A 16,522-nucleotide genomic window follows, 5' to 3' on the forward strand; every position below is an offset into this window, starting at 1 on the left:
GGATCCACATCGGCTCCGATCCTGGCTCCCGTCCCTTGGGATCCACACTGGGCCCGATCCCAGCTCCTGTCCCCGGATCCACACCGGGCCCGATCCCGGCTCCCGTCCCTTGGGATCCACACCGGGCCCGATCCCGGCTCCCGTCCCTTGGGATCCACACCGGGCTCGATCTCAGCTCTTGTCCCTTGGGATCCACACCAGGCCCGATCCCAGCTCCTGTCCCCGGATCCACACCGACCCCTATCCCGGCTCCCGCCCCTCGATCCGGACCCGCTCCCGGGCCGGTCCCTCGGCCGGGGCGGAGCCGCTCCGGTGCCCGCCCAGCCCCGGTAGTTCCGCCCGGTGCCGGAAGAGCCGCTCGGCCGCGGAAGCGCCGGGGAACGGAGTGTGCCGGTACCGGGACAGGGACACCGCGGGACGGAGTGTGCCGGTACCGGGACAGGGACACCGCGGGACGGAGTGTGCCGGTACCGGGACAGGGACAGAGACACCGCGGAACGGAGTGTGCCGGTACCGGGACAGGGACACCGCGGGACGGAGTGTGCCGGTACCGGGATAGGGACAGAGACACCGCGGGACGGAGTGTGCCGGTACCGGGATAGGGATAGGGATAGGGACAGGGACACCGCGGAACGGAGTGTGCCGGTACCGGGATAGGGACACCGCGGGACGGAGTGTGCCGGTACCGGGACAGAGACACCGCGGAACGGAGTGTGCCGGTACCGGGACAGGGACAGAGACACCACGGGACCCGTGTGCCGGTGCCGGGGCTGGGACCCCCCGTGTGCCGGTGCCGGGGCTGGGACCCCCCGTGTGCCGGTGCCGGGCTCGGGCGGCTGTGGCGGGTAGCGGGAGTTGGTGGCAGTGTCTGGGCACGCGGGACAGGGCCCGGTGCGACAGGGCCCGGGACACAGGGACGTGTCCCGGGGCGGCGGTGGCGGCAGGGCCGGGGTGAACCGGCGGTGCTGGGGAGTGTCTGGGCCATGGGAGAGCTGGGGGAGTTCACCTGGGGAAGAGAAGGATCCGGAGAGACCTGAGAGCCCCTTGCAGGGCCTAAAGGGGCTCCAGGAGAGCTGGAGAGGGATTTGGGACAAGGGATGGAGGGACAGGACACAGGGAATGGCTCCCACTGCCAGAGGGCAGGGAGAGATGGGATACTGGGAAGGAATTCCTCCCTGTGAGGGTGGGGAGGCCCTGGCCCAGGTTGCCCAGAGAAGCTGTGGCTGCCCCTGGATCCCTGGAAGTGTCCAAGGCCAGGTTGGACAGGGCTTGGAGCAACCTGGGCTGGTGGAAGGTGTCCCTGCCCAGGCAGGGTGTGAAACAAGATGGGCTTTAAGGTCCCTTTGCACCCAAACCATTCCATGAATCCGTGACAAGCCCCAGCACTGCCCTCTGCCAGCTGTGCCACAGTGGGTCCCGCAGCCCCAGCGGTGTCACCTCACCCTGGCTGTCCCCATGTCTGTGCATCTCGTGGGGAGTGCAGGACAGAGAACGCCTCTGGCACTGGGAACATCAGTTTCCCTGGCAAAAGTTGGGTTCACTGTGTTCTTTGTCAGGGCTGTTTGGCTTTTTCCCTGTGCCTGAAATCACGGGGCACAACAGAGTTATCATGGGCTTGTAGTTCAGACCAAACTTCTTGAGTGGGGAAAAGCTTATGAGGATGATCAGGAATGGTTCTCTGTGTTGAGGATATTCCATACTCAGGTTTCTTCTATTCTCCAGCTGAATAAGCTTTTGGCCAGGGGTCTGTCTTTTCCAAGATGTTTTTGACTTGGACTGGACATTTGGATGCCTGGCAGGCTGGAAATGAGACACTTGGCATGTTTTTCCTCCACACCCTTCTACGTGCAGTTCTCAGAATGACTCTAGAAACGTTAAGTGCCAAATTAAATATATGACCAGAACTGGAAACCAGCTTGGCTTATTCTGGTGAAAAGTTTTGGTGTTATTTCTCTTTTCCCCAAAAGAAATTTTGTATCTTAAAAAAAATTGTTACGTTGTCAACATCTTAATTTTTAAACTTCCCCAGAAAGACATAATTGAGTTTTCTAAGCTGTGAGTGTTGGTGTTGCTCTACTGTATTTTTTTTTTTTTAATTGAGCTCTAAAATGTGAGATGACACAATTTTTTGCCTAAATCCATAGGTGACAAATCCTCTGGAATGAAGAATGTCCCTCTCTCACTCGGTGTCTAAACTGTGACCATGCTCCTGAATCAGTTGTTCAGCTGTAGAGACCCTTCTCTTGTTTTAATTGATATTCTGCCCAATCAGTGTGACTGCATTAATTGTACATATCAGGAGATGTATGACCTTAGACCTTAACAAGAGCAGAACTTTTTACTATCATTTTGCAGAACTCAATACTAAAGCCCCCCTAAAGAAATTAAACACAAAATATGAAAGTTGCAGGTCATGTCTGAACTTTTTTAACAATGCCCATAACATACTTTCTCTTGAGTTACTCTGATGTTTGACTTCCAGCTAATTTCTGAAAGTCAGTTGAAACGTTTCTGAGCCCCCAGAGGCTGTGGGAGATGAAGCCACGGGTTAGGGAGCACGTGGGAATTGGCAGGGCAGGGAATGCTGTGTGTGGGCTCAGCCTGGGTGCCTTGTCTGGGTGAGTGCTGAGTGATTCTACCTCAGAAACACCAAAAATACTCTTTTAACAGCCCATGCAGGCTGTGTTTGGATTCCCTCTGCAGGCTGTGCTGTCAGGAGATGGACTGCAAGTGTTAAAATAAGCTGCAAAGGCAGAGAGTTCATCCAGCACCCACATTTAAATCTCCAATTTCCATACTGAGCAGTGTCCCCAAATGCTCTTTGTTGTCCTGGAAGATACCTGTGCTCTCCCAGTAAGGAACAGGGATGAAAGTACAGCACCACATTACAGGTTTCTTCTGGGATTCCCTCAGGAATCCTGGGTGTTCCCTCAGGATTTGGCCTCTTGGTGGGGTATCAGTTGCTGGGTATAAATTGCTTTGCTGAACTGTATTTGCAGACACTCTGTGTGTGTGTTAGAGCCAGGCTGCAGCTTCTTTTGTTGTGCTTTTGCCTGACTGACCTTGTAAAGTGCCTCCTGTGCTGCTTTTGTTTGCTGGGGACAGGAACAAGCCATCAGGATGCCAGCACTGCCTCTGGATGAGCTCCAGCTGACACAAAGGGATCCCAAGACAGGGAAGCTGAGAACTTTGCCAGCACTGGTGAGCTCTGCTTTTCCTGAAAGCCAAACAACAACTTTAATAAATAATTACCTTATATTGAGACTTGGGCAAAACCACCCCTTGGTCTGGGATAGGATGAAATTTGTTCAGCTTGCCTGTTAAATAAATCTTTTTTTTTTTTTAATGCATTCAGATAACTGAAATTTCATTTACCCACCATAACAAAAAGCCCCAAAACGCAACAACCAAACTAACTCTGTTCAACATCTGTGGTAAACTGTGTTTTCCCAGATCCTCTCTTTTAAGGAACAAAATCATTAGTTTATCAGTGATGTAACCTCTGCTGCAATAGAGATGCTCGGGGAGGTTTTGCAAGCCCTGCCTCAATTTTATCTCTGAACTGCAGCTCTGGATCAGTCCACTCGTGATCTCCCACCCTGTGGCTTCAGCTGGATGAAATTGAAACATTAAACCCACAGTAACCCTTTTCTCCCAGAAATAAGGCCTGGAGAGAACCTTCTGGGCGTGTTGCAGGAGTGGGACCATCACCACCCTGAGCACTCTTGTGGGATGAGGCAGAGCTTGGAGCTGCTGCTCATTGTAATTCTCCTTCTAAGGTGGGAGGATCTGGGCAGAGCCTGGTCAGTAACCCTGGGAAGTGAAGTGTTTCTGTGTTTGATGGTTGTGTCAGTTTGAGTTCATGGAATATTGTGCAAGAACCAGTTCAGAGGAAAAAGAGAGAGTTCAAAGGCTTGACATGAAGCTCCTGCTGTTTGTTCTGAAGGTGTGGGAGGATTGCTTTGCAAGGCTTTGGTTAATAGAAAGCAGGGAGCAACATTACCAAATTATCAAGGTCTGGAATATGCTGGTAAATCAAGATACAAACCCAGTGCCTTGAAGGGTTAAAAAATGGGAAGTTACCAGGGAACTGAATGTTCCTCTCATCAGGAATTGTAGGGCTGGGACAAGGAGTAATAGACTCAAAGTGAAAGGGGGGAAACTTAGGTTATATATTGGGAAGGAATCCTTCCCTGTGAGGGTGAGGAGGCCCTGGCACAGGTTGCCCAGAGAAGCTGTGGCTGCCCCTGGATCCCTGGAAGTGTCCAAGGCCAGGTTGGATGGGGCTTGGAGCAACCTGGGCTGGTGGGAGGTGGAACTGGATGGGTTTTAAGGTCCCTTCCCAGCCACACTATTCCGTGATTCCGTGAATGTCAAACTGTATTAAAATGTAACTTTGCGTTTCCTGGAATTCCCGGGGCAGTGCAGGTGGTAACTGGGCACTCCCCTGGCTTGGTGTGGGGATTGAGCTCCGTGTCTCTGCTTCCTGCAGCACCCAGACATCAAAGCTGATCGGTCCTTTGTGCTCTACAAACCCCCTCCTGCTGTCAGGGACCCTGCTCTGCTGGAGGAGTTCCTGGAGAGAGCCAAGTTCATTGCAGATGACCTGAATTGGCTCCTGGCTTTGCCTCATGACAAATTCTGGTGCCAGGTAATCGTTGTTTTGTGGACACTGGAGATGAAGCAGGACCCTGTAGGTGCTTGTGAAAGCTGTGAGCTTGAAATCATTTCCATAAAGATTTGTTTGTGCTTGTTGTGTCACTTGGGAAATGTTTTAATTTCAGTTACTGCACCTTAGAGTGCAAAGAAAGTATTTCCCTATGGATTTTCCACTGTGGATTTTAAGAGTTTGCTTGTATTTGATGGATATGGGAATCCTTTTAGCACTTTTAAGCGTTTTTTGGATCATTTGTAAACTTAACTGAGCTGCTCATGAACTCAACCTATGAACGTGTGAGATTCCCTCCTTCCCATGTCCTTGTCTTTCCGTGTACCAGGTGATATTTGATGAGACCCTCCAGAAGTGTTTGGATTCCTACCTGTGCCGTGCCCCCCGCAAGTTCGACGGGATGTGGGATTGCCATCCAGAGGTGGAGGATGTGCAGAAATCCCTCCATCACAGCGTCTTCCTCACCTTCCTCAGGATGTCCACCCACAAGGAGTCCAAGGTGAATGCTGCTTTGCCTCCCAGGGCTGCATAGCTCAGGGGAAAAAGGGAATTAGAGAAAGGAATCCTGTTTCTTCCCTGTGTGTCCAGTGGTGTTCCTGTCCCCGGTGTTTTTGTTGGTCTGATTTTCCGTGTGGGGATGGCAACACTCAGAGCTGAAGTATCTGAACTATGCAGTGATTCCTTAGTTGATTGTCTGGATCTCCTTCCTTAAGTAATAGTTATCCATGTGTGGTGGTGGGATATGTCACGGTGAGAGGAGAAGGATCAAGTTGGGCTCTGTGTGGCCACATGGAACAGGCTCCTCAGGCCACCCTGAGTGTTCACTCCCTCAGTGTCACAGAATCTGGACTAATACCTGTCTGTCCTGAACCTTTCCCAAGTTTTGGACACACAGTGAAGTTGCTCTGAGTTACTGTTTTCTTGGCATCATCAGGCATTTAGCCTGGAGAAGGGAAGGCTCCAGAGAGGCCTGAGAGCCCCTTCCAGTGCCCAAAAGGGCTCCAGGAGAGCTGGAGAGGGACTGGGGACAAGGGATGGAGGGACAGGACACAGGGAATGGCTTCCCACTGCCAGAGGGCAGATAGATGGGAGATTGGGAAGGAATCCTTCCCTGTGAGGGTGGGGAGGCCCTGGCACAGGTTGCCCAGAGAAGCTGTGGCTGCCCCTGGATCCCTGGAAGTGTCCAAGGCCAGGTTGGACGGGGCTTGGAGCAACCTGGGCTGGTGGAAGGTGTCCCTGCCCATGGCAGGGGTGGAACTGGATGGGTTTAGTTCCCTTCCAACCCAACCCATTCCAGGATTCTGTAATTAGACACACTCAGCACTAATGGTGTGAGTGCAACTCCCACCAGGAGCTGTGGAATTTTCACCAGGCCTTTGGGCAGGATGGATGAGGCACTTTTTGTTTTAGCAACTACTCCCTTGATCTCCTCATTGGTTCTTGATGTGTTATTTGGGGATAAAATATTTAGGAAAGGGTTCGTGGTGGGAGCTGGAGGACTGGGACAGGAGCAGGTAGCAGGAATGCTGGATCCAGCAGCTGGCACCACTTCAGCTGAGGCACTCAACACCTCTGTGGTGTCTTTCATTCCAGGGTCTGATTAAATCTCACTTCTCCAAGAGGCAGGCGAGCATTTGAAACCCTTTTACAGCTGAGTGATTTGAGGGGAATGAATGGTCTGTTGTCATGCAGGAGTTCTGGAAACTGGACCTGTCCCTCTGCTTCAGCAGGGAGAACGTGCCCTGCCTTTCACCAGAACTGAAAACATTCGCTGTCACTGGCAAATTGGGCTTCTGGAAATCCAAAGTCACGTTTCAGATGTTTGTTTCTGAGTGTCAGACCTTTTTTTTTCATCTAGAATTTTGGAAGAAATTCCCTCAGCGTGACGAGTTTTGGCACAGTGTTCAGCAGTCAGGGTACAGAGCTGCAGCTCCTGGGCCTTCTTCATGCTTGTCACTGATTCTGTGATCTCTGGTGCCTGGGTGCTGCTCTCCCAAGGTCCAAAAACCTCTGGCTGTGACCTGTTGTGTGAGTGCCAGGGAGGCTGTGCCTGTGCCTGGTCACTCACTCCTGCTCCTGAGCTGTTCTGTGCCAGCTCAGCTCTTTGTCCCCAGGCTGGGGACTCATGAACTGCGGGGACATTTTTGGTTTAACTTTTAGGTAGATTGATTCACTTCACAGTGAAGAAATCAGTGGCAGTGACAGGCAGCTGGGAATGTGGGAGTGGATGTCTCCACAGAAGAGCTGCTGCCTTCACTGAAACCAGACCCTTAACACTCCTCTGGGAGAAGTTTTTAGGGGTGTCATTGTAATGCTGGAGTTACCTCAGAGCAAGGTGGGGATTATCCTTTAAATTAATCCTGTTTTTTTATTTTGTAGGAACATTTTATCACTCCCTCTGTCTTTGGAGAAATCATTTACAACAACTTCCTGTTTGACATCCCTAAGATTCTGGATCTCTGTGTGCTTTTTGGGAAAGGAAATGGCCTCCTGCTCCAGAAGATGATTGGTTAGTTAAAGCCAAGGAACAACTTGTTGCACTTAAGCTTTTCCTTACTTGTATGACAAGTGGGGTTTTATACCAGTGTTACCACTCTGAAAATGAACTGTTCAGTAGCAACTAGGATCTGTCATTTCTAGATCAGACTGTGCTTTTCTTTATTCTTGTGCACTTCATGTATGCCAAGGAAACATCATGTCATGCTTTGCTGCCCCGAGCTGGGCTCTTGCTTTTAGGCTTAAACCAAGGCTCAGTCCTCTCCCATGCAATTAAACGTGTCCTCAGCCATTGGGAGAGGAACGTGGGGCTCTGTAAAATCCTGGAAGAGATGGGAAGGAGCAAACAACTCCTGGGCAAAGAGGGAGGAGGGTTGGGAGCTGGGGCACAGTCCAACTGCTCATGTGAGTGCTTCTGTTCCCAGAGCTGAGAGCCAAGTGAAACGCTCAGCGTGAGGCAACCTCTGCTCTGGGAAGTGGGAGAACTTGAATTTTCAAAGCAGACATTGATGTATTTAGTGCCTCCAAACCACAAACACTTCAGAGTGTGGCTCAAGCTGTGCTTATCCCTGGATTTCTCTGTGTGCACACACAGCCTCAGTGGCAGGGGCAGTCAGGAATGTCTCAGCCGTGGATGCCAGAACCTGAGAGATGAAGATGGAGCACATTGACTTAACTTCTGTGTTTATCCTGTGCTCCCTTCACAGGGCAACTGCCTGTGATCTTTAATGTCACCTGAGCACAGCTGGAAGAGTATCTGGGCTTGGATTAAGTGAGCTCTTCTTAGTAAATACTCACCCCCTTTGAATGAAGCTCATGGGATGAAACTTTCCCCTTTCTTTGCTATTTTTGTCTCATTTCTGAGCTCACTAACAAGAGAGGTGTTAGAGATCACGTGATGCAGCCAGATTTCCAACCAGAAAAGCTGAGATAAACCTTTGCATTTTTAATCCCTTTATCCTTTTTTTCAGTAACTTCTACTCTAAATTCCTCTCTTGGGCCTCAGAGGTGGGAAGATTGGCATGACAAGATAGATAGATCTCTTTGAGATGTGAAGCTTAGATTATCTGGGGTTTAAAATATTCCAAAGAAGACCTGAGTGCATGAAACCTCCTTTGAATTATACTCTGCAGTGCCACACAATAACTCTGCACACAGGTGGCCAAGGATTTGCCCACCTGGTTATTTCATTATGCTGTGACGATGGCATGAGCAGTTCTGGGCTGTAATTCATACCTTCATAAACTTTAGGTTCTTCTCAGGGTTTAAATTTTTCTGAAACTCGTCTCATAACTCTTGCCCAAGCTCTGTGCTTGCTGGAAAACTCTTAATTTTCATTGTCTGAACAGTAATTCCCAGGAAAATGGAAGCCTCAGTGCTTGGTGAGGATTTATGGCACGGCATTACTCAGTGGAGTATTTTGTAAAGATAATGGAGCCCTAGTAATGTAATAGCAGGTGTTACTAAAGCCTCATTACCTTTAAGAAATATTCTGCAGCACATTTCCAGTGTGTGCTGAACTGTTATCAGTAATTAAAAGTCAACTCCAGTTGTCAAATAAAGGAACTGGGGATGTTCAGTGATAGTATTTGCATTATTCATTGATCCAGCCCCTGGAGCATGAATCATCTGACACCTCGTTTGCTCTGCTCTCATGAGCATGTTCCCATTGCTGCACCTCCAGTGGCACTGGGGGGCTGATGGAGCAGCTTTTTGGGAGCAGGGCCTGTGCTTGGACTGAGGATTGAGCTGGGCCCGTGTCCTACGGGGTCATGAGCTGTGTCTGGGGGGTGTCAGTAATGTCACAGGCACAGTGTCAGTAATGTCACAGGCACAGTGTCAGTAATGTCACAGGCACAGTGTCAGTAATGTCACAGGCACAGTGTCACAGGTACAATGTCAGTAATGTCACAGGCACAGTGTCACAGGTACAGTGTCAGTAATGTCACAGGCACAGTGTCAGTAATGTCACAGGCACAGTGTCACGGGTACAATGTCAGTAATGTCACAGGCACAGTGTCACGGGTACAATGTCATGGGTACCATGTCACAGGTACAATATTCTGGTGCCAATGTGCTCGTTGGTGTCAGTGCCTGAACTAATGGAAATTATCTCCTTCCCCTTTTCAGAAAATATCTTCACTCAGCAGCCAAGTTACTTTGGTGACCTGGATGAGACTCTGCCCACTGTTCTCCAGGTACTGCTGTCCTGCTGGGATTTCCTCTGGAACTGTGGCAGGGCTTGGAGAGTGGAAGGGAACAGTTGTAGGCAGGCAGTTCATAGAATCCTGGAATACCCTGAGCTGGAAGGGACCCACAAGGACCATCAGTCCAACTCCTGGCCCTGCACAGACCCCCCAACAATCCCACCCTGTCCCTCAGAGCATCATCCAAACTCTCCTGGAGCTCTGGCAGCCTTGGGGCTGTGCCCACTGCCCTGGGGAGCCTGGGCAGTGCCCAGCGAGCCTCTGGGGGAAGAACCTTTCCCTGAGATCCAACCTAAACCTCCCTTGATTTTGCTATTGCTTCCTTTCCCTAGTTTATGTTAATGTGTCTCAGGGAGGTTTTGAGCCTTTATCTAAAACTATTCCTTGATGACTCTCCCATCACCTTCCTTCAGCTTCTCGCCTTCCCTGCAGTGCATCTCAAAGAATTTTCATTGGACAGTTCAGGGGAAGAATTAAACTTAAATCAACAAAATAGAAACCATTAGAGGTAGTTTAACATGGTAGAATGGGTTAGGAATAACACTGCAGGTTCAGGAGCAGGGGAAAATCTGATGCAAGGGTTGCTCTGGGGCAGTGCAAAAGCTATTTAGCACCTCTCCATGTATCAGCTTTCCTTTATATAAACAACTTTTATGTTCTCCAACCTGAGCAAGCAGGATTCACATTCAGCCTGAGGGGGAAGTCAAGGTGCCTTGAAGTCTTTGTACCCTGAAATGTCATGTTTATGTCCTCAAAAAGCTGCCTTATGCACAAAAATAAACACAAGGTATTTACAAGAGCATGTAGTCACTGGCCAAGGGGGGAAGGGCTTCAAACTGCCAGAGGCAGGGATAGATGGGATATTGGGAAGGAATTGTTGGCTGTGAGGGTGGGGAGGTCCTGGCACAGGTTGCCCAGAGAAGCTGTGGCTGCCCCTGGATCCCTGGAAGTGTCCAAGGCCAGGTTGGAGGGGCCTGGGAGCAGCCTGGGCTAGTGGGAGGTGTCCCTGCCCATGGCAGGGAGCAGAACTACATGATTTTTTAAGTCCCTTCCCACTCAAACTATTCCATGATTCCACAATTCTGTATCATTTACCCCAAGACCCCTGTAATGTCACTTGATGTTTTGGAAACCCACATTGTTCTTTTTTTTTTTTCCATGTGTTAAGAAACTGTTGGAGGTAAATCTCAGAGGGGATGCCACAATTTAAAAATATCCTGGGATGCAAGACCAAGCCTTCAAATTAATTACTGGGGAGGGCAGCAGAGATTCCATTTGCTTTTTGTGCTCTGCCATATCAGAGCAGTTTGCAGAAGGGTGGGTTTGGTCACCATTGCAGCTGGCAGCTCCTCCCCAGAACCTTTGCTTGTAAAAAAGAACCACAAAATCCGTCCTGCCAGCCTCAGGGAGGAGGGCAGGAGGGCTTTGGGAATAGCTCACAAACAGGAGGTATTACAGAAACAGTCCCCAGTTGCATTTGGGATGGGTAGTGGTTGTTCCCAGGACAAAGCTTGCCTTGCTCCTCTCTGTTTACGCTGCCCTGTCTCTTGGTTTAGGTGTTCAACAACATCTTGCACAAGTGTGGTTTGCAGTGTGAAGGAGCCTCTGCTGAGCCCCAGAAGCTGGAAGAGAAAGTCAGTGTGACTGCAGGGAACATGCCCCTCCAGGTAGGGCTGCTCCTGCCTGGGCTGTGCCCCTTGTGCCATCCCGTGGCTCACACAGCACCTGGTTCCGTGTCACTGTTCCACTGTCACAGGAGGTGATGATCAAACCTTCCCACCCTGAGCTGGTTGCTTTGCCTGTGTGCATGTCACCCACATCCCTTGTAAGGGAGGGGGGGGGGGTTTGAAACCTGGCAACTTTTTTGCTTAAGCAGCTCATAATGTAACAGAATATCTGACAGAAGTGTCCCCCTAACCCTGGCAGTGAGCAGAGCTGGGCTTTTTCCTTCAGGAGTGTGTGTTTAACCATGATGTACTTTAACTGTAGTTAATTAAGAGGGGTTTCAGGTGCTGGGGGCTGTACAAAGACAGGCCCCTGTCAGTGAGAATGGTCTACAAAATCTTAGTCGCTCAGTTTTGGGTGGGGGGGAGAGTTGTTTCAGCTGCCCTGGATAAGCATCTTGCACTGGACCAGGCTGCTGAAATCACCCCTTTGACTCCCATGTTTCTGTTTCCCAGGCAGTGCTTCCAGCTACATGGGGAAGAATTTCATGTGTGGAGGGTATTTTGAGAACAAAGCCACTGTCTAGAACAAGATCTGATGAAGAATTCCTGTAATTTCACAGGGTCTTTAATGAAAGCAAGCAGTTAGGATTGCCTTACAGATCTTTGAAGGGTTTAGGAGTTTAAAGGAGTTTAGGAGGCTTTAGGAGAGATGTTGTCTCTGCCCCCAGACCCTGTAACATGTTTATAGTTTAGACTCTGCAGTCAGGAAAAGGCCTGGCCTGAATATGCTGTGTCCCTGTTGGTGAATGTACTGTGTTCCTGGGAGAACTTGCTCTTCCCTCAGTAACTGCTCTTTCCCCCCCAGGAGCTGAAGGACATTGTGCTGTATTTATGTGACACCTGCACAACACTCTGGGCCTTTCTTGATGTCTTCCCCTTGGCTTGCCAGACCTTCCAAAAACACGAGTTTTGTTACAGGTACGTCTTGCTCTGCAGGCAGAGCTTGTCCTGGCAAAGTGAAAACACTGAATGTGCTGCTGTGTCTTGTCCCAGTCCCTCCCTCGTTAAGAGAAGACAGATTTAATGCAGAGGCTGCTGGGTTCACACTGACAGGAACGCAGCAGAATGAATAAATGGATAGGGATGTCTAGATTTGCTGTTATATATTCACCTTCAGCACTGTGAGTGATCCCAGAGCCAGGCATCCATGACAGCTTCAAAACCCACCTGGACAGTACTTGGTGTGCTGTGCAAAGGGTGGAGAGGGATGAGTTATGGACATAAAGATCTTCCTGCTGTGGGATCCAAACAAGGGAAGCAGGAAGTATTTCGTAGTCATGGTCCTTCAAGGGCTGAAAACAAGTGGGTTTGTTTGATATTATACCCAAGTCTTATGGTAGAGAGCATTACTGAGGCCTGGCAAAAGCTGAGTGAGGGTGACAAGGCAGCCCCGTCACAGCAGGGCTGGCACTGATTCCCTGTGCAGCTCTGGGGCACAGTGGGGATGAGTCAGGATGGGCTCAAGGTCCAGACAGCACAGCTTGTCCCACAGAGGCTGCAGGTCCTCGAGTGGCACCTTCCCACATTGCTCCAGGTGCTTTCAGCCCCCACATCACCTTGTGGAGTCTTGCCTTCACCATCCCTTGTTTAGGATTGAGTGAAGTGTTAATTTATTGTCCTTATTTCCCCTGTTTTGTTTGCTTAGTGTGAGCAAACACGGGTTTGTGTTTCACTTTTGCTCCCAGTCAAGTTGCAGAGCTCTGAAGCCTTTAGGGAGCACAGGCTGAGTGACCTGCTCTCTGTCCTCCTTGGGTGTTGTCCCCACGTTGGATTTTGGAAGGAGAGCAGGTTGCTGGGCTGCTGGTGGCTCTTTGGGCTGGCAAACAGCACTGCTTCCATGCCTGGGCACTCAGAGGGGGAAAACCTTTGGGTTTTCATTCTGCTGTTGATGTCAGAGATGTGCTGAAAGAGTCTCCATCTCTGTGCAGTGAGACAGCAGCAACATTTTCATCCTCAGTAGGGCCAAATGACCGGGGCTTTGGAATGTGGGGAGGAAGGACTCTTGTGTCATCTGGAACCTCTGAGCTCAGCCAATCTGCTGGCACTTGCTAATTCCTCTCCCCTGCTAAAAGTATCGACCAGCTTTGCTACTTTTGCCTCAAGGACACTCATTTAGCGTGGTTGGCTCTTAATGAGGGACGTGGACAGAATGTTCCTGCTGGAGTCCAGCCAGACTTTCCTGCAAAGTGCTGGGAGCCATCACCATCTCCCTGCTGGTGAGGCAGTGCTGGCTGTGTTCTGGGAGGGCATCTCTCCAGGTCTCTTGGTGCCCTGTCCCTGAAGGAGAGGGTCTGTGTGTGCTGCCTGGAACGGAAACTGGGCCAAACTTTCTGTGATTCCTCCCTGCCCCATCCTATTGGAACATCCTCTTGGGCCTTCAGCATGTGGGATACCTTCAGCTGAACACCCACCTGGAGCAGAGCTGAACAGCAAGGCCAGTAAGGCTTGACTGGAAATGATGTCCCACTTCATGTGCAGTGCTTGGCACACAGCAGGAGGGCCAGGAGGGTGTTGGAGTGGGACGGGGTGTTTCGGGGAGGACTCAAACTGGGTTAAGTTTTGGGCCCCTCATGACACTGAGGGGCTGGAGCGTGTGCAGGGAAGGGAACAGAGCTGAGAAGGGGCTGGAACAGCAGGAGGGGCTGAGGGAGCTGGGGGGGCTCAGCCTGGAGCAAAGGAGGCTCAGGGGGGACCTTCTGGCTCTGCAACCCCCTGACAGGAGGGGGGAGCCGGGGGGGTCGGGCTCTGCTCCCAGGGAACAAGGGACAGGAGGAGAGGGAACGGCCTCCAGCTGTGCCAGGGGAGGGTCAGGTTGGACATCAGGGAAAATTCCTTCATGGAAAGGACTGTCCAGCCCTGGCACAGCTGCCCAGGGCAGGGGTGGAGTCCCCATCCCTGGAGGGATTTAAAAGCCCTGTGGATGTGGCCCTGGGGGACATGGGTCAGTGGTGGCCTTGGCCATGCTGGGGAAGGGTTGGACTCGATGGTCTCAGAGGTCTTTTCTAACCTGAGCAATTCTATGATTCTGTGTCTGTTGACTCTTTGCAGGTCTTGGTTTGGGATGTTTTTGGGTTGGGCAGATGGGTCAGATAAGTACCAGGGCATTTTTCAAATGCATTTCTTTCCTACCTCTTCAAAGGCACCTCAATGATTTCCTGAGAGTGTGATTTCCTTCCAGTGCTGCTCTTTTTTCTGTATGTGCCTGTGTTTTGGGGGAAGAAAATAACAAAATGGGTGATGCTAATTATTGCTGCTGGTGAGGAGGGTTTAATGAAACCAGCCATTTGATTTGTCTTTTAGCAAATGATTTTTGGAGCCTCAGCTGACAGTTTCTGGGTTTTTCCCCCCTTTTCTACAGGTTAGCCTCATTTTATGAACTGGCAATTCCTGAGCTGGAATCTGCAATCAAGAAGAGGCATTATGAGGATAACAGGTGAGAATGGCTGCAGGGGTTGGCCTTGGCTTTTCAGAGAGGCTTCCCAGGGCTGAGTTAAAAATTCACTTCATGCTGCTTTACCCATCCCTGGGGAGTCTTTCTGACCCTTTTCTTGTGCTGCTTTGAAGAGCTCTGAGGACATGACACTTGTAATTCCAAATTTTCCTGGGCAGTGGGGTGACTAATCATTTCTTTCAGTGCTGTGTAAGAAGGAATTTGATGGGAGGTGCATTCCAATTGTAACCAAGTGTGAGAACATGGATGATATCTCTGTGTACAGCTTGGCCTCATTGGAAGGCACAGGCTGTGCTGGTACATCCTGTGTGGAGCTGTCAGGACAACTGGGGGTTGAGAAGAGCTTTGTGTAGAGCATGGATTTTCCTTAAAGCCTGTGAAGTGGCTCCAATCTCTGGTCTTTGCAGCAAGGAAGTGATTCTGCTGATGAAATCCCTCTTTTAGAAGGTTAACTCTGGCATGAAGGTGTGTTACAGATTCTTGTGCTGCCACCAACAGTGTCTTTTGCTCTCTCTGAAGTGTTTTTGCTGATTTGTGGAGGAGGATTTCACATTCCAGGAAGAAGATGATAGAAGCTTTTCACATCCTAATAAACCAAGTCTGTCTGCAGCCCATCTTGGAGAGCAGGTATTGGCACTTGGCTCTGTGCTCCTCGCCAGGTATCTGATTGCTGGGGGGGGAAACTGTTTCCTCATTTACAAATTTATTGGAGAAAATGAGCAGATACTGCTATTTGTCTTGGGGCTGCAGCCAAAGACTTGGCTGAGATCAGAATTCTCTTGTCCTGTGTATCAGGAATGTTCCAGATGAAGCTGTTTGGTCCAGAATCTCTGTGGTGAGCTGTGGTCCAAGGAGCTTTCTAACCTCAGTTTATGCAAATTCTAATTGTGTGTGTAGACACCTTGGCTGAGACCCCACAGTAGAAGTGGTGCAGAGTTAGAGATCACTGAAAACAGTCATTTTAAACCTGGATACTGCTGCCTTTATCTAGTTCTTCCCCACTCCTGTTGGGAAAATTGTTAACTGATAGCGCTGAGTAATCTCAAAAGGAAGGCAAGTATAAACTAACCTGATTTTAAAGTAGAGAAAAGAAGTTAAATGACCCAAAACTGTACACTGGGGACAGAGCCAAGAGCCTGGATCCCAGCTGCCAGCCCAGTGCCCCCTTGGGCTGGTCTCTCCTCACCTGTGCTGGAGCTGGTGTATGTTGCTGGACTCTGGGGCTCTTGCTCTGCTTGGATGTTTCCCCTGCTTTGGCAGCAGTGGAACTGTCCAAGATGAGCAGTTTATTTGTGGAATTCATGGAATCAGAGTATCCTGAGCTGGAAGTGACCCACTGAGCCCAACTCCTGGCCCTGCACAGGACACCCCCAAGAATCACCCCATGATTCCTTATGAGATTGGATTTGCTTCCTTGACTTCCTCTGTGACCTGGACTTTATCCCTCAGTCTGTCTGTGCTGTAAATCCAATCCTTCAAGGGGCAACAGCAGCCTTGCCTTTCCCCTGCTTCCCTGGGACTGGCTTTCAGCACCCACTGGAATACTGATAGTATCAACAAACCAGAGTAAAGTGTTCAGATCCCTCAGTTGTAAGGACTGTAAATACTTCAGAGGAATTAAGGGGAATGGCTCTAAGCTCCAGGAGGGCAGGGATAGATGGGATACTGGGAATCTTTCCCTGGGAGGGTGAGGAGGCCCTGGCACAGGTTGCCCAGAGAAGCTGTGGCTGCCCCTGAATCCCTGGAAGGTCCAAGGCCAGGTTGGAGCAGCCTGGGCTGGTGGAAGATGTCCCTGCCCATGGCAGGGGGTGGGCTGGGGAGGTCTGGGCACTGTGACCAGGGGTGCAATGGGAGTTTGCTGGCACAGGCTCTTGCACAGGTGAGCACATACTTTCTGGGAGGTTCACTGCTGTAATCCCAAGACATATAATACAGGCACAATTACAAAGGCACCACACACCCTTTTCTGCTC

General features: G+C 50.3%; 1 protein-coding gene across 8 annotated transcripts in view; it reads left to right on the forward strand.

Annotated features, from left to right (window-relative positions):
* The window catches only part of ASCC2 (activating signal cointegrator 1 complex subunit 2), a 28,384-nt gene that overhangs the window by 399 nt on the left and 11,463 nt on the right, over window positions 1-16,522 (forward strand). The window contains exons 1-10 of one of the 8 annotated variants that reach the window (XM_027669589.1): window positions 295-393; window positions 3,106-3,201; window positions 4,493-4,651; window positions 4,998-5,168; window positions 7,049-7,178; window positions 9,296-9,363; window positions 10,929-11,039; window positions 11,905-12,017; window positions 14,458-14,532; window positions 15,070-15,177. In XM_027669589.1, the coding sequence (XP_027525390.1) occupies window positions 3,121-3,201; window positions 4,493-4,651; window positions 4,998-5,168; window positions 7,049-7,178; window positions 9,296-9,363; window positions 10,929-11,039; window positions 11,905-12,017; window positions 14,458-14,532; window positions 15,070-15,177 (1,016 nt within the window). In that variant the 5' untranslated portion in view covers window positions 295-393; window positions 3,106-3,120. The other 7 variants (XM_027669593.1, XM_027669591.1, XM_027669592.1 and 4 more) reach the window with 7 other exon arrangements.

The sequence above is a fragment of the Corapipo altera genome, unplaced genomic scaffold (assembly GCF_003945725.1).
Source record: "Corapipo altera isolate COAL_440 unplaced genomic scaffold, ASM394572v1 162, whole genome shotgun sequence".
NCBI lineage: Eukaryota > Metazoa > Chordata > Aves > Passeriformes > Pipridae > Corapipo > Corapipo altera.